The sequence below is a fragment of the Papio anubis genome, chromosome 12 (genome assembly GCF_008728515.1).
Source record: "Papio anubis isolate 15944 chromosome 12, Panubis1.0, whole genome shotgun sequence".
NCBI classification, from domain to species: Eukaryota; Metazoa; Chordata; class Mammalia; order Primates; family Cercopithecidae; genus Papio; species Papio anubis.
In genome coordinates, this window is record NC_044987.1 from 122,926,480 (window position 1) to 122,950,293 (window position 23,814).

At 61.1% G+C, this 23,814-nt stretch overlaps 1 protein-coding gene across 4 annotated transcripts; it reads right to left on the minus strand.

Annotated features, from left to right (window-relative positions):
• Positions 1 to 1,514: 1,514 nt before the first annotated feature.
• On the minus strand, positions 1,515 to 23,790 carry EPS8L2 (EPS8 like 2). 4 transcript variants are annotated; one of them, XM_031653850.1, is made up of 23 exons: positions 21,967 to 23,790; positions 21,649 to 21,796; positions 21,137 to 21,341; positions 18,572 to 18,694; positions 18,415 to 18,470; positions 17,538 to 17,602; positions 8,815 to 8,976; positions 8,268 to 8,417; positions 8,105 to 8,184; positions 7,849 to 7,991; positions 7,700 to 7,770; positions 7,387 to 7,513; positions 7,151 to 7,239; positions 6,983 to 7,057; positions 6,598 to 6,746; positions 6,345 to 6,474; positions 5,886 to 5,998; positions 4,423 to 4,528; positions 3,402 to 3,521; positions 3,079 to 3,151; positions 2,766 to 2,946; positions 2,504 to 2,636; positions 2,192 to 2,340 (listed from the first exon to the last, which is right to left on the minus strand). In XM_031653850.1, the coding sequence occupies exons 4-23, from the start codon at positions 18,613 to 18,615 to the stop codon at positions 2,260 to 2,262; spliced, it is 2,148 nt and encodes a 715-aa protein (XP_031509710.1). In that variant the 5' UTR covers positions 18,616 to 18,694; positions 21,137 to 21,341; positions 21,649 to 21,796; positions 21,967 to 23,790; the 3' UTR covers positions 2,192 to 2,259. The 4 variants fall into 4 exon arrangements, with proteins under 4 accessions (XP_009183477.2, XP_009183476.2, XP_031509709.1 ...); XM_009185213.4 differs by lacking the exons at positions 21,649 to 21,796; positions 21,967 to 23,790 and having other exon boundaries at positions 1,515 to 2,340; positions 2,766 to 3,151; positions 21,149 to 21,621; XM_009185212.4 differs by lacking the exons at positions 21,649 to 21,796; positions 21,967 to 23,790 and having other exon boundaries at positions 1,515 to 2,340; positions 2,766 to 3,151; positions 21,137 to 21,621.
• Positions 23,791 to 23,814: the final 24 nt, after the last annotated feature.

The window sequence follows — 23,814 nt, forward strand, 5'->3', positions numbered from 1 at the left end:
AGAGAGCCAGCCCACCCGATGCCAGGTGACCCTGTACCCATCACCAGGCCAGTGGGGTTGGTGGTCCCATCTGCTCCTGAGGGGGGTCTCAGGAGGTGGCAGGAAGCCCCTTGGAAGAAACGGGTAATTTCCGGAAGCCCAGAGGTCTGAGCAGACAGCTGGGGCCAGGGTGCCTCGGACTCAGGGCTCCTGGGGTGGGAGCCTGCTTGGGGCCTAGGGTTGGGATCTGGGGGCTGGAGTCTGGGGGTCTGGCTTCCTGGGGCCTCCTCAGCTGTCCAGCAGGCAGAGTGGGGCATAGCAGGTCAGGGGGTCTCTAAATGGGGCTGGGGGATGTGGGCAGGGAGGGGACTGCAGAAGCAGGTGTAGATCTGGGACCCTCAGGAGCTGAGCAGCCCAGCCTGGAGGCTGCATATGAAGCCCAGACCATCCTGGCGAAGGCAGGGCCCTGTTGCTGGGGGTGGTCGGGGAGTGGGCAGCCTCCCTCACTTCCAAGGCCCAGCATCCCGGGGCCCACAGAAGCCCCTTTAGGAGCAGATGTAGCCCCGGTGCCTATCCCAGTCCCGAGGTGGGGGCTCGGCAGGCAGCAGGAGCTGAGGGTTGCAGGGAGGAGGGCCAGCGCCCCCATCCCTCCCCTTTTCCTCTTGGGTCTGTCTCTCTCCGCAGGGTCCATCTGACAGGGTCTGGGGGCCTGGAGGAGCCATGGTGGCCATCAAGCCCAGGTCGTGGCTCAGACGGCACTAGACACTCCCCGCTATCCCAACCGGACACTGTGGTTACGACTTGGCCCAGTGTGGGCTGAGCTGTGAGTCAGGGCTTCTGTGGCCTGGTATCCAGGCCTGGCTGGGTGGTGGATCAGGCAAGGGACACACACCCCCCAGCCCAGCCCGACAGTCGCCCCTGCCCAGGCCAAGACCCCAGGACTGCGTCCCTGGATGCTCCGCATCAGGGTTGGGTGCACGGCTGCTATGGGGACACATGGGTTATGGGTTGCCTCCTGCCACCAATCCAGGGTGAGGGCACCCCTGGCGGCCACCCACAGCAGCACATGGAGCGGCCGGCAGAGGGCACCAAAGGCCCTTCCAAGGGTGTGGCTCAGGTGGACGCCAGATGGGCCGTCAGGTGCCTCTCCCAGGCAGGGTGCTGAGTGTGGCCCGCTCCCCCTTCTCGGGAGCCTCCGTCAGCCTGGGCTAAGATCTCCAAATCCAGTTTCGGCCTTGCCCTCTGACTCATGCCCCTCCTGGGGCCTGCCGAACATCTGGCCGAGCTGGCTCTGTCCCCATCACTCCCACTAGGGTTGTGCCCAGTGAAAGCTGGGCTTGGGTGACAGGCTTTGGGCCTTTTGGTCACCGGGCCTGGGAGGGCCACAGGAAGAGAAGTGGGCAGGGTCCCCTCTGGGCTCAGGGGCTGAGCAGCCTGGCTGATGGCCTGCCCTCTGCCTGGCAGTGCTTAGAAAAGGTGCAGTTTTCAGGGACTCCAGGACCCACTCCCACTCCCAGGGAACTGAGACACACGGCTCCTGGGAGACTTAACTGGTTTAATTGTTTCGCCCTGGTGCCTGGGCCACCTCTTATCTCTTGGGTGAGACTCAAGTCCGGGCACCAAGACACAACAGCACCCCCAACACCATGCGGAGATCATTGGCCTGAAACTTGGCCAGAGAAAGCTCCACTCCTGGGCCTGTGAGGGTGGGCGCTGGGGGTGTCTGAAGCCTGCATGGTGTCCCCTGCATCCTCGGCCCTTGCAGGTGAAGCGTGTGTCATTCCCCCACTTCCCCCCAATGGCAGCCACTACCTCCTGCTGGAGCCCCTCCCAGGCCCCCCTCAGGGAGCAGAACCCTGCGTGTGTGCGGGGCTCAGCCCAGCCAGCCTGGAGCTCCAGCCCACCCTGGGGTGTGGATGGATGTAGAAGTGGGTGGGGATGGGGGAGCATCACGGGGGCCACGACCCCCCAGGTGCACAGGGGAGGCCAGAGAAAGAGGCCCCAGCCCCAGGGAGTTCTGTGGCCTCAGGGGAAGGTGGACAAGGGGCTGGCACCACCAGGGGGCAGGTTTGGCTTAGATTGGTCTTGGTATGGGCTGGGGCCTTGGGTACTGCTGGTCCTAAGGATGGGCCTTGTGCCTCCAGACAGAGGCAGGGACCCCTAGCCAGCACCGCGCCCCCTCCGCGTCCTTGGTACAAAATACATACACATATAAAAATAATACTCCATGCATTGGGCGTGGGCTTCCCCTCCGCAGGCCCCCGCCCGCGGCAGCCAGGCCTAGCTGTCCTCCCCCCTTCTCTGATTCATGGAATGAAACTTGTTCATGAGTTCTTCCAGCTCCGACCCACTTTGCTGCTTCTAGGGAGAAATGGGGGCAGCCTCAGCCGGGGGTCCCACAGGGCCGGGTACCGGCCTCCCCCTTGCTCTGCGACCCCAGGAACCGGCGGGGGCGGGAAGGGCGCAGGGGCAGGAGGGGCGGGGGGGCAGGAGGGGCGAGGCGCAGGAGCGCAAGCGGGCTCACCTCCAGGAAGGCCTTCTGCACGGTGAGCTGGCTGTACACGCGGACGCCCTCCTCCCCGCACACCTTCTTCAGCTCCTCCTTGTTGAGGGAGAAGAGCTGCGGCCCAGTCAGGATTCCCAGGTTCTCCACGATCCTGGGGGCGGGCGGGTGGGCGTCAGGGCCGCACCGTGGGCGAGGCTGCCTGGGCCCCGCCCCGACCGCTGCGCACCTTGGGCCGCGCCTCCCACCCCCCACCCGGATCCCTCGCTCATCCCCCGCTCACCGCGCGCTGAAGGCTTTGGCTTCCAGCCAGGCGCGGACCTCGTCGGGACCCGACTCGTAGGTGAGCGGCTGGCTCACCGGCTGGCTGCGCTCCACGCGGAAGTGCCGCTGTGGCTGCGCCCTGATGTTGCTGATTTTCCGGATGAGCTCGTCGTTGACCTCGTCCATGTGCTGCATGAGCTCTGAGGGGGGGCGCGACTCAGGCCCACCGCTGCCTTGCCCCTGCTCCCGCCCCCGGCCCAGGGACCTCCCCACCCTTCCTCCCCCAGGTGGCCCTGGACCCGGGACCTCCGCCTGGAAGCAGCAGCTCTCACCGTCTTTGTTCCCCGGGAAGCTTGGGGGCAACTTGTGGGTCGGGCTGGCGGGGCCCCAGTACTTCTGACCGACCTGCGGGGGCGGGAGGCGATCAGGCTCCCCACGCCCCGCCCCCGCCTCCCAGCACCTGCCCGGGACCCCACCCCTCCCCTGGCCTGCGGACCAGCCCTTCCCTTCTGCCCAGGGAGCCCTGCACCTGCCCCAGCCTCTCCAGCTGCGGGGCTGGCATTGGGGAGGGGCTGGGCGCGGGCGGGGCTGGGCGCCGGCGGGGCTGCTCCAGGAGGCTCGGAGGCTGCGACCCCAGGGACCCCCGCGGGCTCACCTGCTCGAAGGGGGCGCCGGCGTCCTCGGGCCGCGCCTCGCCCAGGATGTTGCAGGGCACGTACCCCGCCTGGCCGCTGCGGCTGCGCAGCTTCCACCACTGCCGGCCGTCCTCCAGCACCTGTGGGGCGCACCGTCAGCCCCTCCCCACATCCAGGCTCTGCGGGGCTGGGACCACCCGCTGGTTCCGCTTTACAGAGGTCGGGGCGCGCCCCAGGGTCTCCCGGAGCCCCGCTTCGCTCCATCCTCTCCGCAGCCCTGTTTCCACCCCTCCATCCCTCGCTGGGCTACTCCTCCCCACCCTGCCTCAGGGAGTCTGGGAGACCCTTCTTTTTTCTCTGAGACAGGGTCTCACTCTGCCGCCCAGGCTGGAGTGCAGTGGTACAATCACTCCCCACTGCAGCCTCGACCTCCTGGGTTCAGGCGATCCTCCCACCTCAGCCTCCCGAGTAGCTGGCACCACAGGCGCACACCACTGCATCCAGCTAATTTTTATATTTTTTGTAGAGATGGGGTTTCGAGGTGTTGCCCAGATTTGTCTCAAATTCGTAGGCTAAAGGGATCCTCCCGCCTTGGCTTCCCAGTGCTGCAGTTACAGGCATGAACCGCCTAACCAGGCTGTGGATGTGGCCCACTCCCCCCAGCCTGCTCCACTTTCTGTCCCCCAGTGGGTGGCCTGGATTCCGGCTGGCAGATGCAGCCAGTGCAGACGTGGGGGCTCCTGGGTGGGTGTGAATGACAGGCCCCTGCTGGGTCCACATGGTGCAGACGCTCCCCCCAGCCTGGCACAGGGGTCCCTGCATGCCTTTGGAGATCCCCAAGATAGGGAGGCCCCTCCAACAGGCTGCAGATCCTGATCAGAGCCCAGGGGCGGGGACCCTGGAGAAAGGGGCAGGCAGCTGTGCCCCGTCCTGGCATCACCCAGCCTGGTCCTGGACCGCTCCCCACCTCCCCTGATAGCCCCCCCCCTTGAAACCCTGCCCCGTTTCCCCCTCTTGGTCCCCCTTGTCCAGCCCCCTCACCTCTAGGACCTCATCCTTGAGCACTGATAGCTCGTTGGCGTTTCGGGCTGTAAAGTCATACAGGATCTTGACGTACTTGGCCATGGCTGGTGTTGGCTGGTAGCCCCTGTGAGGAACAGGAGGGGCTGAGGCCCAGGCTGGTGGGGGTCTTCTCTGAGACCTGGGCAGCGGCTGGGGGTCAGCAGCTTCCCAGGTGCACGGCTGGCTGCCTCTTTTCTGCTCTGGAGGTCACCGTGGAGAGAGGCTGCAGGCAGCGTCAGCCGGGAATGGAAACTGTGACAGCCCCAGAGCTTTGGGGCCCTGCGTGGAGGCGGGGCAGGCAGGAGGTGGGCGTGGCGCAGGGGCCTGTGGCACAGCAAGGCTGGCCCATCCCAGGCCACCTCAGGGGTCTCTAGTCCAGCACCCCAGGGGAACCAGAGCCAAGGGCGTTCCTGGGAAATGCCAGGGTCATAGCTCCCCCCAGCTGGCCAATGAGGGCCAGCATGTCTTCAGAGCCACAGCCCCTCTGAGGACTGAACACAGCCCAAATGGTCCAGTGGAGGATGGGTCTCCAGCTCCTCTTTGTGGGGTGGGACCTGCACCTCAAAAGCGTGTGGGGGCTGCCTCTGGTTGAGGGGTCCTGGCTTTGGCATGTAGCAGGCCTGTGGCTGTCACCTGGCCAGGCCATCCGTCTGGGACAGTGTGGCCCTGGTCATCAGGGCAGCTCCCATGTCCAGGCGCTCAGGGAAATGAAGGGGCCATGGACTGTCAGGACAGAGCCAGGGTGGACAGACCAGGAACTGAAGTCAAAGGGTAAAATGTTTCTAAGTACGGTCCTAGGCCAGGGACTATGAGAGCCAGGCTGACATTGTGGGCAAGGGAAGGCCATGCTTGCTTAGAAGATGGATTTCTGGCCCCCCTTCCCCCCAAAATTGAATCCTGGGGTGTGGCAGGGTCAGGGGCTTCCCATACAGATCCTGGACCAGGAATGGGAACAGAAGGGAAGAGGGGAGGCGAGGAAAGACAGGACTCCCAGTAGTGCTATGGGCTTGTTCTTTGTCCTCTGTGGAAACGGTTGGGGCTGGGGGTAGAGGGAGGGGAGGGGCTTCAGTAGCCCAGGACCCCAGTCTCCTCTTGTGGCTCTACCAGAGGTTGGGCCTGAAGCAGTCCCAACAGGGTGACAGTGTTTGGTGAAACCACTCAAGTTCAGTGGTTTAGTAAGTTTCTGACCTTGGTTCTAATACATGTGGATGCACAGACAAAGCTGATATATTAGGGTAGAGAATGTGTGCATGACTTTTGAAATGTTTCCATTAATTATATATCATACAGTTAAAACCACTTCAAATCTGGAAAAGTGGTGTTTTAAACCGCTTGACCAATGCACTTGCTACCACCTGGTGGCAGCATACCCATATGTTTTTAGAGCCTGTAGGTTCTGAAGGGGTTCACTTTCATGCTCCCTCACTTTGAGGGGGGCTTACCTGTGAGTATGTGGGGAGCTGACTGGTGGTAGGGCATCCCCCGTGGGGGTGGGCTCTGAAGCGGGGCTGTGCTTCTGGGAGTTTCGTACGGACTGTCGGCTCACTGGACTCACCTGTGGTGAAGGTGGGCGGCCTGAGCTAGACATGGGGCAGGGCTGGGTAAGGAGGGCAGGGGCAGGCTGGGTCCCAGGACAAGGGGGCATAAGACAGGGGCTCGGCTAATGTGCTGTGACTGATACACCACTGAAGGTGACGGAGCCTGAAGCCTGGTGATGCCGGCATGGGCTGCCTCTCCTGGCAGGGCTGGGGGCAGCTGAGCTGCAGCTGAAGGGGTGGTGGGTGGAGGTGGGCTGGGAAAGGGAGCTCTGGTGAGGGGTGGGTGTCGGGGCTGGGGAGGGGAGCTCTGGGGAGGGGTGGTGTTGGGGCTGGGGTGGGGATGGGGGCTGCTGGTGCTCTCACCTCAATGGGGGCAGACGCCAGCCCCTCCACCTCCCAGGGGGCCTCCTGCAGCACATCCACGGGGGGCTCCCAGCCACTGTGGAACTTGGGCACGTACAGGGGCACCTGCGGCTCCCGCGGCCACTCGGAGCTGGGGTGGGAGGTCCTGAAGTCAGCCCTGCCCCTCAAGAACTGGCCCACCCAGGACCCCAAAGCTGACCCCTGTGCAGTGCTGGCCCCCATGCAGCTCCGGCACCACTCCGCCCTGCCATACCGGGGCCGCATCCAGCTCTCTCCCAGCGACTCCCACAGCGACATCTCCTTAGGGACCAGGTGACCGCGCAGGAAGTCCACGGCATCTCGGGAGAGCAGTGGGCAGGAGACGGAGCGTGCGATGTCTGGGCCACCGCAGGTGTTGACGATCTGGAGCACAGCGAGGTTCAGAAGGGACTGAGGCCCACAGACCCCCGTCCAGCACCCCCGTGGCTGGCCCTCGGGAAGGGACTTTGGACCCCAGAGAGTGTGGCCACACAGCGTGAACTGGGCTGCCCAAAACGGGCACCTGCTGCCCCGACCCCGACCCCGACCCCGGGGAGACAGATGCTCCAGAGGCCTCTGGGCTCCCACCCCGCACGCCCCTGCTGCCCGGCCCCAGGCACCAGGTCCAGAGGCCCGAAGAGGAAGTGCACGAGCTCCGCGGCGCTGGGGTTCTGGATGTGCTGCTGCAGCTTTGCCTGGGGGCAGGAACCAGTGAGCAGGGGCCGGGGCGGGGCCTCCACCCACCCCTCACACAGACGCTGGGCCAGGGCTGGGGCCGCGGGACTCACCAGCAAGTTAATCGCCAGCTTGATTTTCTGGAAGCAGTCGACGAACTCGCCCTCAGAGGGGGGCCGTGCCCGCAGCGTGAGGACGCCCTCTGGCATGGGAGGCACCGTGTGAGCCGGGCTGGCCCTGGTCTCCCCAGCCCCTGTGCCTTGTGTCCCATGCAGCCCATCTGTGTGGGCCAGACCTTCCCCAGCTCCATGAGTGGCCCCGTCCCTGGCCCCGTCCCTGGCCCCTGCACCTGCCGGCCCCTTCTTGCCCTTCTTCTTCCCCTTCTTCCGCTGGTTCAGCTGCTTGAAAGCCTCGGCCGCCTTCTGTAGCCGAGCCACAAACCACTCAATATCGTCCAGGGCGCAGTTGAGGATTTGCTGGGGTCAGAGGGGGTCAGGGGTCAGCCTCAGACACTCCCCGCTGCCCCGCCCTGCTGCAGGGATGGCCCCAAACCTGCGGAGGGGCAGCCACAGGCTGGGGACTGGCCGGAGGGGCGGCAGGGACCAGTGCCCACTGCTGGGGGCCTGGAAGGGAGGGGCCACCTGCCATGCCCAGGCACCCACCGTCTCCTTCTCTATCTTCTGAGCCAGCACAGCCCGCGGCTCCTCCTCCTGTGACTCCCGACGGCGGAAACCTGATGGGGGACATGGCGGCTGCTCACCGAGCCCCTCACAACAAGCCCTGTGGAGCCCCCGCCAGCCCCTCAGCCTACCTGGCTCGCTGAGTGGCACCTGCGGGCCCACGCGATTCTTGGCCTGCGGGGAGTCCCCGCTGCGGTGCTGGAAGGGGATGGGCGCCGGGCCCTGGGGAGGGGGCAGAATGGACTGCCGCTGCCGAATCTTCTCCTGGTGTCCCCTGGAGGGTGAGGGGGTCCTGCTCAGCCCCGACGGGAACACACCTGACCCTCCCTCCCTGCCTGGCTCCTCCCCTCTCCGCCCCGCTGCGACCCTGCTCTCCCTCTGCCCTACTTCAGGGTCTGCGGCCGCATCTTCTTGCCCAGCCGGCAGTCGGCCAACGCGCTCTCGATGTCCTCGTGCACCAGCTCTGCCTGGGAAAGCGGGCATCAGGTGGCCGGGAGGGCAGGGCACAATGCTGCGGAGCCCCGCCCTGCCCTGCCCGGTGCCGCCTCACCTCCACCTCGTCGCAGTGGAAGAAGTGGACGTCGGGCTTGCTCTGCTCCGAGTCCTGGCACACAAGCAGCAGCACGGACGGGTAGCGCAGCTGGTTCAGCACCGTCTGGCTGCGCTGCACAGTGGGCAGCGGGAAGTTTTCCAGCTCCTCCTGCGGGGACACGTCGCGCCAACAAGACTCACACCGGCAGGGAGTGACCGGAGCTGTGAGCACCCATGAGGCACCGGCAGGGAGTGGCCGGAACTGTGGACACGCCTGGAGCACAAGCCCCTCTGGCGCCGCTGGGAAATGGGCTCCCAAAGATGAGAATGAGGCCCCAACACGCCCCGCTGCTGTGCAGCAAGGCTGACCCAGGCTTCCAAACTTCCCTGGACTCAGTTCCCTGCGGCCCTCTCTGCCCACCCTCGTCCCATCCTCTTCCAGGGAGCAGAATGATGGGGCATGGCCGGCCCTGCAGAGAGGCCTGGCCGCACATGAGGGTTGCAGCCAGTGGCTGCCGCCGCCTCTACCCACCGTGCTCCCTGTCCCCACCGGCACTGGGCCCCACCTGAGACTCGATGTCCAGCAGCCGCAGTGACTGGTCGTTCACCTGCAGGAGCATCTCCTGGGTCCAGATCTTCTCCTTGGAGCTCAGCTGCACCAGCTTCCGGATGGCGTCCTCCACAGACGTGATGGCTTCGCTCTTGTCCATGATGAATGTGGCCAGGTGCTGGGGGTGGGCGGGCGGTCACTGTTAGGCAGAGCCCTCCTTGTGCTGAAAGCCCAGCCCCCAGGGGCCACAGCCTGGGGGGCTGAGGGGCCACAGCCAACCCTGGGTAGGGTGGTAGGACGGGGGCCCGGCCCCGCCTTTGGTGGGGGGAGTCTCTATTCTGCCTTGGCAGGCATCTGTGGGGACCATGCTTGTGTCCTGACAATACCCTCAAAAGCATTCCAATTGCTGCCCGGCCCTGTGCCACCATCCTCACCTGCCCACCTCCTGGCACGGGCTCAGCACCCGCCCACTGCACTGGCTGCGCCAGCCTCCCCAGCTCTCTTCCTTCTCAGACATCCCCTGTGTGGCCACCTGGCTACAATGCCAGCCGTCACCCCATCCCCGACTGCCCTGTTTCCTGAATCAGACCCAACGTCGCGCTGCACGCGGCGTGCTACATGTCCGGCGTGCTCGCTACTCCCAGGCGGGGTTCCAGTTGCCACTTGCTAAGCTGTGTCCCCAGGTCCAGGGCAGAGCCTGGTGCACAGCGGACCCTCAACAAGTGCGTACGGGATGCACCCATCCCTGAGGATCTGCGGCCAGCCTGGCCCTTGCCCTGTGCCCTCCATCTCTCCTCTTTCCAGGCCTGGCTCAGGCCCCCTCCTCCAGCCAAGTTGCCCTGTTCGCTGAGTAAAACCCTCCTACGAAGGGTCGGCCATTCGGTGCACAATGCTGGCACAGCTGGATAAACACTAACGTGAACTATAGGACAGTCAAAGACAACCATAAAACGCAAAACATAAAAGTTTGCATGGTCGGGTGCGGTGGATCACATCTGTTATCCCAGCACTGTGGGAGGCTGAGGCAGGCAGATCACCTGAGGTCAGGAGTTCGAGATCAGCCTAGACAACATGGTGAAACCCTGTCTCTACTAAAAATTCAAAAATTAGCTGGGCATTGTGGCAGGCGCCTGTAATCCCAGCTACTCAGGAGGCTGAGGCGGGAGGATCACTTGAACCTGGGAGGCAGAGGTTACAGTGAGCCAAGATCGCACTCACCACACTCCAGGCTGGGCAACAGAGCCAGACCTGTCTCAAAAAAAAAAAAAAAGTCGCACAGTGGCTCCCACCTGTAATCCCAGCATCTTGGGAGGCCCCAGGCGTGATCGGCAAGGTCAGGAGTCTCGACCATCTTGGCTAACATGTAGAAACCCCGCCCCTACCAAAAAATACAAAACTAGGGGGCCGGGCTGCAGGCGGCCTGCAGTCCCAGCTACCTGGAGGCTGAGGCAGGAGAATGGCCTGAACCTGGGAGCATGAGTTTGCAGCAGCCGAGATCGCCAGCCTAATTGCACCCAGCCTGGGTGATTGCTGTGCAGACCCGCCTCTAAAAAAAAAAAAAAAAAAAAAAAAAAAAGTTCGGCACGGTGGGTTTCCTAATTTTGCAATCCCAGCACTTTGGGAGGCCGAGGCGGTGGGATCACAAGGTCAGGAGTTCGAGACCAGCTCTGACCAACATGGTGAAACCCTGACTTACTAAAATACAAAAATTAGCCCGGCGTGGTGGGCAATTTGTAACTGTGAGCTACCAGAGGCAGGAGGTGGTGGAGGAACTGCTTGGAACCTGGAGGAGGTGGCTGTAGTGAGCCGAGATCATGCCATTGCATTCATTGCATTCCAGCCTGGATGACAGAGCAAGACTCTGTCTCAAAAAAAAAAAAAAAAGAATAAGTGGGCAGAAACATGCGAGGGACTATGAGGCCGCTCTCTCATCTCTCTGTGAGAGGCAGAGTAGAACCTGAAACACACAATATAACCAAACAAGCAAAACCAGGCTGCTGGGCCACAGAGCAAGTCCCAGTAAATCTCAAGTGACTGCAACAGTACAGAATATGTTTTCTAACCATAACAGAATTAAGGTAGAAACCCGTAATAAAAAACCAGAAAATCCTTAAATGTTTAGAAATAAAGCGGCATATTTCTAAATAACCTATGCATCAAAGATGAAGTCACAAGAAAACTAGAAAGCATCCTTGTTGCGGAAAGTCAGGGATCCTGAGGTTTCCCCCGATACATTCCGAACTGAACATGCATATCACAATTTGTGGAATACAACTAAACCAGTGCTGCGAGGGGAATGTGGAGCTTTCCATGAATATATTAGAAAAGAAGAATGACTTAAGATCGATAATCTGGCCGGGCACGGTGGCTCATGCCTGTAATCCCAGCACTTTGGGAAGCCAAGGAGGGCGGATCACTTGAGTTCAGGAGTTTGAGACCAGCCTGGCCAACATGGCAAAAAACTGTCTGTACTGAAAATACAAAAATTAGCCAGGTGTGGTGCACGCCTGCAACCTCAGCTACTTGGGAGGCTGAGGCAGGAGAATCGCTTGAACCCAGGAGGCAGATGTTGCAGTGAGCTGAGATTGCACCGGTGCACTTCAGCCTGGGTGACAGAGCGAGACTCCATCTCAGAAAAAAAAACAAAAAAAAAAGATAAATAATCTAAGGTTTCACCTTAAGCAAGTAGAAAAAGTGAATCAATGCCGTGCGTGGTGGCTTACGCCTGGAATCCCAGCTCTTTGGGGGGCCAAAGTGGGCGGATCACGAGGTCGGGAGATCGAGACCATCCTGACTAACACGGTGAAACCCCGTCTCTACTAAAAATAAATAAATAAAAAAAATTAGCCGGGCATGGTGACGGGCGCCTTAAGTCCCAGCTACGCGGAAGGCTGAGGCAGGAGAATGGTGTGAACCTGGGAGGCAGAGCTTGCAGTGAGCCGAGATCGCGCCACTGCACCCCAGCCTGGGCTACAGAGCGAGACTCTGTCTCAAAAAAAAAAAAAAAGAAAGAAAAAGTAAATCAAATAAAACCCACAGTAAGTGGAAGGTAGAAAATTAAGAGGAGGTCAGCGCACTTGTATACAGACATCAACATCAATAGAGACAAATCAACAGAGCCCAAAGTTAGTTACGAGAAAGTTAATAAAATTGGTAAATCCCTAGCAAGCCTGATCAAGAAAAATACTAGAGAAAACACAAATTCTCAGAAACCAGAACAAAAGAGGGGGCATCACTACAGATGTTTCAGGCAGGAGAAGGAATTAATAACCAAAACCTTCCCACAAAGAAAATGCTGCACTCTGAGGGTGGCACTGGCAAATCCTAACAAATATCTAAGGAAGAAACAATAACAAGCTTTCACAAACTCTTTTTTTTTTTTTTTGAGACGGAGTCTCACTCTGTCGCCCAGGCTGGACTACAGTGGCGCGATCTCGGCTCTCTACAAGCTCCACCTCCTGGGTTCACACCATTCTCCTGCCTCAGCCTCCTGAGTAGCTGGGACTACAGGCGGCCGCCACCACGCCGGGCTAGTTTTTTGTATTTTTAGTAGAGACGGGGTTTCACCGTGTTGGCCAGGATGGTCTCGATCTCCTGACCTTGTGATCTGCCCGCCTCGGCCTCCCAAAGTGCTGGGATGACAGGCGTGAGCCACCGTGCCTGGCCCACAAACTCTGAAAACAGAAGAGGAGGGAATACTTGCCTGCCCATTTTATAAAACCAACATAACCCCAGCACACAACCTGCCATCGGCATTGTAAGAAAATTACAGACCAGGACCTCTAACGGACATCAACACAAAACATTCCTAACCACACTATTACCACATCAGTACCTCAACACAGGAAAAAGGATCACACACTTGGAATAAATGACGACTAGGCTGGTTCAACATTCAAAACAATCAGTGTGGTCCAGTACATTGAGACTCCGTCACAAAAAAAAATAACAAGATAAAATAAAATGGATCCTGGCCCTAAACGCAAAAGCCTACACTGTGAAGCATCGAAAAGAAAACACAGGAACTGGCCGGGCGCGGCGGCTCACGCCTGTAATCCCAGCACTTTGGGAGGCCGAGGCGGGTGGATCACCTGAGATCAGGAGATCCAGAACAACCTGGCTAACATGGTGAAACCCCGTCTCTACAAAAAATACAAAAAATGAGCCGGGCGTGGTGGCGGGCGCCTGTAATCCCAGATACTCAGGAGGCTGAGGCAGGAGAATTGCTTGAACCCAGGAGGTGGAGGTTGCAGTGAACCGAGATCGCACCACTGCACTCCAGCCTGTCCAGCCTGGGCGACACAGCAAAACTCTATCTCAAAAAAAAAAAAAAAAAAAAGAAAAGAAAGAAAGAAAACACAGGAACTTCCACAATTAATTCCTAATTTACAAAAAATAAAAGAAAACACGGAAGAAATCTGCAGAAATTTGGTCAAGGGATGACTTCTAGTCACAGGATACCAAAACCTTAAACCATAAAAGAAAAACACATACAAATGGACATCATCAAAATTGATTTCCACTTATCAAACCACAGTGACGGAGGCCGGACTCAGTGACTCAGGACGCAGTGACTCAGTCCATCATCCCAGCGCTTTGGGAGGCAGGTAGATGACCTGAGGTCAGGTGTTGGGAACCAGCCTGGCCAACATGGTGAAAACAGGTGGATCACCTGAGGTCAGGCGTTGGAGACCAGCCTGGCTAACATGGTGAAACCCCATCTCTACCAAAAATACAAAAATTAGGCCGGGTGCGGTGACTCACGCCTGTAATCCCACCATTTTGGGAGGCTGAGATGGGTGGATCACTTGAGGTCAGGAGTTCGAGACCAGCCTGGCCAACATGGTGAAACCCCATCTCTACCAAAAATACAAAAATTAGGCCGGGTGCGGTGGCTCACGCATGTAATCCCACCACTTTGGGAGGCTGAGATGGGTGGATCACTTGAGGTCAGGAGTTCGAGACCAGCCTGGCCAACATGGTGAAACCCCGTCTCTACTAAAGATACAAAACATTAGCTGGGCATGGTGGCGCGCGCCTGTAATCCCAGGTACTGGGGAGGCTGAGGCAGGAGAATCGCTTGAACCCTCGAGGCGGAGGTTGCAGTGAACCGAGATCGTGCCACTGCACTCCGGCCTAGGTGACAGGGTGAGACTCCACCTCGAAAAAAAAAAAAATTTAGCCAGGCGTGGTGATGCATGCCTGTAGTCCCAGCTACTCGGGAAGCTGAGGCAGTAGAATGGTTTGAACCCCGGAGGCAGAGGTTTCAGTGAGCCCAGATCGCGCCATTGCACTCCAGCCTGGGGGACAGAGTGAGACTCCATCTTCAAAAAAAAAAAGACAGTGATGCATATGCATTGACAAGCCACAGACTGGGAGAAGAGCTGGCCAGTCCACACACCCAAGTCTCTCTATAGAGAACCCCCAGCCACCCATAAGGAAATGTCCTGTCCACTAGGGGCCCTGGGAAGATATGGCCACTAGGGAAGAAATGGCCACTAGGGGCCCTGGGGAAGATGCCACGTAGCCCAGTCGGAGCCTTCCTCTACACTGTTTTCCTTTTCTTTTCTTTATTTGAGACGGGGTCTTGCTCTGTTGCCCAGGCTGGAGTGTAGTGGTATGATCACAGCTCACTGCAGCCTCGACCTCCTGGGCTTAACCAATCCTCCTGCCTCAGCCTCCCGAGGAGTTGGGATGACAGACATGTGACCACCAGGCTAATTTTTAATTTTTTTTTGTAGAGACTGGGTCTCGCTGCCCAGGATGGTCTTGAATTCCAAGCCTCAAGTGATCGCTCGTCCCGCCTCTGCCTCCCAAAGTGCTGAGATTACAGGCAGAAGCTGCTGTGCCTGGCCCCAGGGTTTTCTTAAAATAAGTTTAGGAACCAGAACACAGATGGCTATAAACTATATGACTTCATTTATAGGATATTCTCAAAAAGACAAAACTGTGGTGATGAGGCCGGGTGCTGTGCTCACGCCTGTAATCCCAGCACTTTGGGAGGCAGAGGCGGGTGGATCACCAGGTCAGGAGTTCAAAACCAGCCTGACCAACATGGTGAAACCCTGTCTCCACTAAAATACGAGAATTAGCCGGGCACGGTGGCTTGTGCCTGTCATCCCAGCTACTCAGGAGGGTGAAGCAGGAGAATTGCTTGAACAATTCGGAGGTTTCGGTGAGCCGAGATCGCACCGCTGCCCTCCAGCCTGGGTGAAAGAGCGAGACTCCGTCTCAAACAAACAAAAACTGTGGTGATGAAGGGCTGGCAATGTTGCCAGAGGTTAGGGGTGGCCACCAGTGTTGGGGATTCACAGGTTTGCAGTGACGGGGCCGATGGGTCTGACTGTGGTGGTAACAGAACCACACCCCTCCATACACATGGCTTTTACTGTGTGATAATTTAGAAAAAAGCAAACCACGGACCCAGGCTCAGGTGGCCCCCACCTGGCTGGAGAGATTTCCCACCAGACTCTCACCCTCTCTCTGGGCCCCAGTGTCCTCATCAGGGAGGGGCAGGAAAACCCCACCCACCATTCGCTCCTCACTCTGTTGGCCCCTGGGCAGATGGGAAAGGCTCCTGCTGGCTGGGGGCCGGGCCAGGCCAGCTGGGGCCAAAGTCCAGGAGCCAGGCTGAGAGGCTCCAGGATCCTCCTCAAGAGGGCAGAGTCCTGTAGGCTTGGACCACAACCGGGAGCCCGGCTCGTACCCAGGCTTGGACCACAACCGGGAGCCCGGCTCGTACCCAGGCCTTTTCTTTTTCTGGTTTTTGTTTTTTTTTTTGAGACGGAGTCTTGCCCTGTCCCCCAGGCTGGAGTGCAGTTGCATGATCTCGGCTCACTGCAACCTCCACCTCCTGGGTTCTAGTTCCAGTGATTCTCCTGGCTCAGCCTCCCAAGTAGCTGGGACTACAGGCACCCACCACCACGTCTGGCTAATTTTTGTGTTTTTAGTAGAGATGGGGTTTCACCATGTTGGTCAGGCTGGTCTCGAACTCCTGATCAGGTGATCCACCCTTGGCCTCCCAGTGTTGGGGACATGGTATGAGCCACTGTGCACCGCCCCTTTCTTCTTTCTTTTTCTTTTGAGACGGAGTCTCACAGTCACGAGGTGCTGAGTGCAGTGAGATGATTCACTGTAATCCCTCCTGACTCTCCCAGGGTTCAAGCGACTGCTCATTCTCCTCGGCAGCTGGGATTACAGGTGCACCATGATGCTCTGGCTACCTTATTTTGTAGATGTGGGTTTCTCATGCTGGCCAGGCTGGTCTCAAACTCTTAACCTCAGGTGATCCAGCCTCCCAAAGTGCCGGGGACTGAGAAGGTGGAGCCACGCCTGGCCTTAAGACTTGTTGCCCAGGCTGCTGGAGGGCTGCAGGGGATCCATTTCTGAACTCACTGCTTATCCTCCTGCCTCAGCCTCCCAAGCAGCTGGACCACAAGCCTACCAGGCTCTGGCTATGGAGGATTGCTTGGTTTCAGGAGCCTGGAGACCAGCCTGGGCAAATATAGGGATCCTATTCCACAAAAACAAAAAATAACTAGGGATATGTCTACCAGGCCCAGCTACCGGGGAGGCTGAGGCAGTAATACGAAGCCTGGGAGGCGGAGGCCAGAGACAAGATCACGCACTAGTCGGGCGCGGTGGCTCAAGCCTGTAATCCTGGGCACTTTGGGAGGCCGAAGGTGACTACCAGGTCAGGAGATCGAGACCATCCCAGCTAACATGGTGAAACCCTCGCCTCTACTAAGAAATACAAAAAATTAGCCGGGCGAGGTGGTGGGCGCTTGCAGTCCTAAAGCATTGGGAGGTTGAGGCTCGAGGAATGGCGTGAACCCAGGAGGCGGAGCCAGTGAGCTGAGGATCTGGCTAATGTACTCTCCTAGCCTGGGGTTGCTAGAGCCAGACTCCGTCTCAAAAAAAAAAAAAAAAGACTGCCACTGCACCTCCCAGCTGGGCACTCTGGGGTGACAGGAGCTTAGACCCCTATCCCCAAAACAAATGAGAGAGAGAGAGAGAGAGAGGAAGAAAAGGACATACACTACACACACACATACACCTAAACCATGTTTCCTGAGTTCTCTGTGTCAATGAAACTGACCTAGGAAAACAGAAAAGCCCTCAGGGCGGGCTGCTGGTCCTGCGGGCGCAGGCAGCCCAGTCTGGGCCCTGAGAAGCAGCCTGGGTCTCCCTGCAGCCTCCATCAAGGGCGTCTTTGTTCTGCCTGCTCCCTCCCGATCCAGTTCCTTGTTTTGGGGCCAGGATGACCATTTCCTCCACGGGCTCTTCCCATCCACGGCTGTGCAGCAGCCACAGTGTTTCCCAGCACACCCTGGGCCGCCTCACCCCTCAGACCACCAGTTTCCAGGACTGGAACCAGAGGGACGCTTTCCCCCACCCCATGGCTGAGCCCGGCACAGTGTGGGCAGTTCTGGCTCTGGCCTCCCCCAGCCCCTGCGGGTGTCGGAACATGGGCTGACCACTCTCCCTGGAGCTCTCTCTCTTTCTCTCTTTCTTTCGTTTGTTTTGAGACAGGGTCTAGCTCTGTCACCCAGGTGCCCAGGCTGCAGTGCAGTGGCGCGATTCTTGGCTCACTACAGCCTCAGCCTCCCCAGTATCTGGGCCTACAGGCGGGCACCACCATGCCCGTCTAATTTTTTTTGTGGAGACGGGAGCATGAGGACAGCCATGTCCTGGGGGTGCTCCCTGGGGGCAGGGCCTTACCTGGGGGCGGGGCCTTACCTGGACGTGGTACTGCGAGGTCTCGTGCATGATGACGTTGGAGTTGGAATACTTCTTCCTCTGCTCTGAACGGGGAGACACCAGTCACTCACCCCGACGGGCAGGACCCACAGCCCTCCGTCCAGTTGGGACTGGACCCACAAGGGAAGGTGGAGTCAAGCGGAGAGGGGGCCGCTCCGTGGACCTCTTGGCCACCAGGAAGGATGTGGGTGTGAAATCAGGACCTGCAGGAAGCCCCCTCCCTCCCTCCAGGGAAGCCCCCTTGGAGAAGGACGCAGCTCGGAGAAGGCGACGGGCTTGCTCAGAGTGGGGACTGGGGAGCCTGTGCCGGGGGGGCTTCCTGTCCCAGAGGGTGAGGGGACAGGAGGGGGGTCGCAGCCATGCTTGTTCCCACTCTGAGAGCTGCCAGCTTCACCCTCCCTGCCCTCCCAGGGCTTCTCGCTTTCCAGACGAGGCACCTCGTCCAAAGTCACAAGGGAAGGGGGCGTCTAGCTAGGGAGAGGATGGGGTCGTGTCTGGGGAAGGGCAGAGTGGGGGAAAGTGGAGGCTGGCCAGGCCCCTCTCCCGGAGCAGACAGCTGGCGGCTCATCCTGCCTGAACCCCCCTGTGATCAGGTTGCAGCAAGGAGTGCAGTGGAATCAATATTGATGCTCCCTGAATTATTAGTAAAGGCCTCTTCCCTTACAGCTGTGGGGGAGGGGATCCAGCAGCCAGGAGCTTTCAGAAGGTTGATGAGGGTCCAGAGGCCTCCCTGGGCACCCAGGGATCCCCTGGGCCAGGCCAGGCACAGCTGTGGGGCAGGGGCGGCTGTCCCTGGCCTGGACGCAGTGCCCATTTCTCCCCTGTGACGTCTAGCACGTTCTCAAACCTCACTCACCAAACAGGTCCTTGGGGCTCATCCTTGCCACACTGTCGGACCGGCCCAGGCTGCCGCTGTAGGGGAGGGGCTGTGAGGGCAGGGCCAAACTGCACCCCTCCCTGGGGACTACTCGGAGGGTGAGGGTGTGGTATTCGGGATGGGCGGGGGGGCTCACTTGGTGGCACCTGGGCAGCAGCTCACAGCCCCGGACTGGCTCATGGTGTCCCGGGCGGCGGCCAGCAGAAGCCAGGGCAGACCTCAGTGTGGCCCGGGTCTGAGGCCAGTGCCTGTCTCAAACCTGGGTGGACAGAGGGGCTGTGCTGACAGTTCCTCCCGGCCCTGGCTGGCGTATCCCCTCCTTCCCTGGGCCAGAGCGCTGACTGGCCTGGCCTGGGTAGGGGTCTCTTGGGGGGCAGAACCCCTGCCCCACATCCCCAGATAATGGCCCGTGTCCAGTTGGCAATCGATGCCAGTGCCGAAACTTCAGAGAGAAATGAAGGTCAGGAAGGAAGCCAGGCAGTGAAGTTAAGGCGGGTGCTGAGAGAGGGCAGAGGTGAGAGAAGTGGAAGAGGTGGGGAGGATCGGAGAAATTAAGAGAGTCTCCGGCAAAATCGTCGAAGGTCTGGTCGGTCTGAAGATGCGGTCGGAAGGTGTAGCAGGAGGTGGGAGGCTGGAGCTGGGGGTGGGGGTGGATCCTGAAGTCCAGAGGGAGCCCGGCTGTAGCTGCCTCCTGCCCGCAGGCCTGCTGGGGCTCCTGCATCACATGTGGACTTACCACCCACACGCCACTGTTCAGGCCCCTGGCCCCAGCAAAGAGGCCAGCTCTTGGTTCTTTCCTGGGCCTGGGAGGCCTGGCCGGGAACAGTCTGTGCGGCAGGAAACCCTGGGGTTCCCGGGGTGTGGCGTTTCCTCACCCCGAGGGCAGGGATGTGGCCCCGCGGCCAGCACAGGACCCTTGGCAGCCGAGCCCAGGGGAGGGACTGGAGGGCGGGTGTGGTGGGGGCTGAGACCGGGAGCCAGTCCAGTGGCCCCAACACACAGTATCACTGCCCCTCCAACGAGGTAGGGCGGCTATGGGGTAGGCAGCTGGTGCCTCTGGCCTCCCCAGGGGCAGAATCCCCAGAGCCTGTCTCTGGGCTCCCAGCGCTGCCCTCTTCCCTGATGCATTTTGGGGAAACTAAGTCCCAGCTGCCAGGGCAGGCAGGTGGGTCTGATTTGGGCTGGACCCTGGGGCCTTCCCAGGGGGATGGGCAGAGCCTGATGGCCTTGAACCAGACTGACTTGCCCCAAGGGGACTATGCCCTGTGGGAACCTGGCTGTTCTGTGGCTCTGTGACCAGCTCCCCACAGGTCCACACCATCTGCCTCCTGCCAGGGCCACAGGGCCGTCCTCTGTGGCTTCAGAGTTTGGGTCTGCCAGGGTGGGGGTCACCAGCCAGCGTTGCTGGTATGGAGGGTCAAGGGAGTGGCCCGCAGCACCCGGGACTTTCTGGTTTCACCAGGTCTGGCCTAGAGGGAGGGTCTGGGGGGCCCGGGGGCACTGCCTCTGCCATGAGGGGCTGGGTGCACCAAGGGGGCGTGGCCACTTCCTCTGTCTCTCCGTGGAGAATGTCTGGAATGTTCTCGGGCTCAGTGGCAAGCCTGAGTGTTTGCTTAATGGGATTCCTGGCGGGGTTCACCAAGGGCGCCAGACACGTGTGTCCAGGCACACACCTGGGCAAGACACCAATGCGCCCTCGCACCCAGGCCTGCAGGCACACAAACACAGAGGGCTGTGACACACGACCCCCCGGGGAAGGCCAGGTTCCCGTCCTTCATCCTTCGGTTGCCTGCAGGGTATGGGGGGGACCTCAGGCCCAGGCAGGGCCGGGCTGCAGTGGGGTGGGTCCAGGTGTGGTGTCTGGGTCTGAAGCACCTGGGTATGGGGCTGCCTCCTGACCCGTGGGAGCCCCCGCCCCCCTGGGGAAGCTTCTTTGGCCCACTGGGGGTGGGGTCCAAGCCCTGGAGGCCCAGGCTGCACTTTGTACTGTGGTCATTTTCCCGGTGTGAAGTGGGGCAGAGCGGGGTGCCTTGTCAAGTCAGGCTGTGGAGGGGAGGAGGTCCCAGCAGGGCAAGAGGGTAGAGAGACAAGCTCCAAGTTCAAATTCCAGCTCCACATGCTGAGTGACCTTGGGTAGGGGTCAGCTGAGTCATGGGGGCTCCAGGCTGCCCTCATGGGAGCCGGGTGGGGCTCTGGAATGGGGGTGCCCCTCAGGCCCTGGCCGTGTCCTGGTTTGGAAGCTACGTCTTGAAGGAGAAAGGGATAAGCTGGGGAAGCTGAGGGTAGGGAAGGAGACCCAAGCAGGCAGAGGAGGCCCCGTGGGAGCGCTGTGCCAACAAGGCCTGGGTGCTAAGCAGGCCCAGGAGAGGCTGGGACCAAGGAGGGGCAGCAAGGGGAGGAGGGGCCGCGAGGGGAGGGGCCGTCACCAGCTGGGCCTGCCTCCCCGGGACTGGGCACGGGGTGGGTGGGGACAAAGGTCCAGGCATGCCCGGCCCTGCCTCCCCCTCCCCTGCCACCAGGGATACCCCACAGCAAGGGGCAACGCCAGGCAGCTGGACCCAGGGACCAGGAATCTAGGATGGCCAAAGTTCGCCTGCCCACAGGCTCCTGCCAGCCCACCCTACTGCCTCACCTGGCAGGGCCTCTGCAGCCCCCGTCCCAGCCTCCCCTCCCCCCTGAAACTCCCACCCCCGACCCTGACCTGGAGACTGACCCAGCTGGTGCTTCCCAGGCCACTGGCTTCCTTCTGGGCTCCGACACCCAGGAAGTGCCTCTTGGCTCCGGCCCACAGGGAGTGGGCGTGCGGTGCTCACCTCGGGAAGGTCCTGCGGCCCACAGAAGCGGGAGAAGCCTCCGTACCACCTGCGCTCTCCGGACGCAGGGATTGCCCCCACCAAGCCCCAGAGCTGGGAAGGGGCAGGACGGGGCGGGTGAGTCACCCATCGCTGGCTTAAAAATATCCTTGCTCGCCAGCCGCCGCCCAGGACCGAAGTGGGCAGGCCGGGCTGCAGAAGGACCCGTCCAGGAGAGGCGGGGGCCCGGCCAGGACCCCAGCCCCCTGCCCCGCGTCCCCGGCCCAGCCGCCCTCCAAGTGCTCCGCGCCCTGCGACGCCACGCCTGGCCCAGTGTCCGGAACCAGAAGCCCCGCGTCCCATCACCACTGGGGAAACTGAGGCCTGGGCGGGCGCGCTCCCCCGCGTCCGCAGCGCTCACCTACTCCCGGCGCCCCGCGCTCGGCCTGTCCCCTCGGCGCTCACCCGTGCGTCCGTCTGTTCGCGCCTCGGCCGCGGTACCCGGTCTCCCGCGGGCGGCTGGGACGCTCGGCGGGGCCGGGCCGGGGCGGGGCTGGGAGAGGAGAAACCTGAGCGACAGGTTGCGGAGTCACCAGAGAGCGAGCGGGCGGGCGCGCGGGGGAGGAGGGCGTGGGATGGAGACGCCCCCGCCGGTCTCTGGGACCCAGCTCCGCCCCGCCCCCGCCCCTGCCCCGCCTGGGCTCTAGCCCCAGCCCTCTCCGCCCTCCCCAACACCCACCTGGGGGGCCCCTCTGCAGGCCTTGCCCCTGGAGCTGGGGCGCTGGGGAGAGGCGGGGCGCAGGGCCGCCTCCGCGGGATGAGCAGGACGAGGCCTCGAGCTCTTCTTTGCACAGGGCCTAGCTGCGCCCCAGCAGGCCGGGGGGCACGGGGGGGGACGCTGCCAATGGGACTTCGGGGGCAGCGCTGGCGTGATGCTGGGAGGGCTCCAGCCCTAGGGAGGTCAGAGCCTTAGCCGAGCCAGGTACGCCCCTCAGGTGCGCCAGGCGTGGGGCAGAGTCGCTTTCCTTAGCGGGCCCGCCCCAGGTCTGGGGAAGCTGGGGTAGAGGCTTCGGTGAGTGGGTGGGTGTCAGGCAGGACCCAACCATGCCACAGACCCAGGCTTGGGGCCCTGAGCTCCCGGAGTGGGATGGGGCCTCCCTTCCTTACAGTGCAGGGGCTCCTCCAAAGCCCCTTTTCTGCCCAGCCTGGGCACTGAGAGATTGGGTGTCGGGGGCGGTGGGGACACCCGAGGCCCTCTCAGGATGCCTCTCCTTGCACTGCCCCGTGGCCAGGCCCAGGCCCCACCCTCTGCCCACCACAGGGGGACTGTCTGGTTCTGTTCTCATCTACCTGGCTCCCAGGATGGCCCTTCTGCCCAGCTGCTCTGACCACTCAGAACAGGCCAGGGTGCAGCGGACACAGCGGGTAGCACCGGCTGCCACAGCAGTAAACTGGACAAGGAGGAAGTGAAGGGGCACAAGGCACCCCAGGCGCATGCAGGGACCCAAGGCTCCGGCTGCCGTCCTGGGTAGGGGTGGGAATGAGGGGGTGGGAATGAGTGTGGCCAAGAGTCTGGGTCCCCGGGCCCCGGTCCCAGAGGGGCAGGGCTATCGTGTTTACCCTGCTCTGGCCAGAGCACTTCCTGGGGAGGTGCCACAGGTGAGCTCGGCGGAGGGGTGGCAGGAAGTGGCCCTCCTCCTTCGGGCCCAGTGCCTTCCCCTTAGCCCGGGCAAGGCCTGGCTTCCTGGTTTACGGCCTTTGCAGTTTGATCCTGCAGTTTGCATGCCAAGATCCTGCTCCATGCATGAGCTTGCCCTGACCCAGAGCTCAGGGGTCACACACGCCAACCCCACGGTGCACCCTTGCCCTCACCCTTCCTGGAGGCAGAGCTGGGAGTGGCCAAGTGGGAAACAGGCGCTGGAGGGCGCAGGCGAGGTGGGGGCGTCCCTCTCCACTCCTGAATGGGTGCCTGTCAACACGATTGTGAGTGCAGAGCCTGCCCTCAGGAGACGGTACAGGCTGGCCTCTCAGGCCCCGTCCACTCCCGGCCACCTGGAGCCATGCGTTCCCTGTGGAGCAGGTGACCACTGCCTGTGTGCCCACTGAGACTGGAGGTGTCAGGATCCATTAACCATGAAGGCAACAGGTCTCCAGCCTTGGGGAGGAGGCCCTTCCCTGGTCTGCATGGTTCATGGGCTGAGTCCTTCAGATGGCAGGCATGCCCAGCCGGTCCTCTGCCAGTGCAGGCGCTGGTGAGGGAGGGGGCCCAAGGCGCTCAGGCGCTGGCGTGTGTGGTTCTGCTGCAAGGGCGCAGGGGTGGGAAGCGGGTCCTGAGGGCTGTCCTGCAGGTCAGCCTGCAGGTCCTCACCGTGGCCTCTGGGGGCGATAGACAGGTCAAAGCAAGTCCGCCCAGGACAACCCGGTGCTCCTATCGCTTCCACGAAGACAGGCAGGAAAGTCTGTCCGGGTGCCATAGCCACCCCAGCTGAGGGAGCCCCAGTGGAGGCCCAGGACAGTCCCGCAGCCTCCTGCCCTCAGGAGTCCACCGAACGGAAGGCGCCCAGCAGCCAGGGCCCGAGGGCGAGGC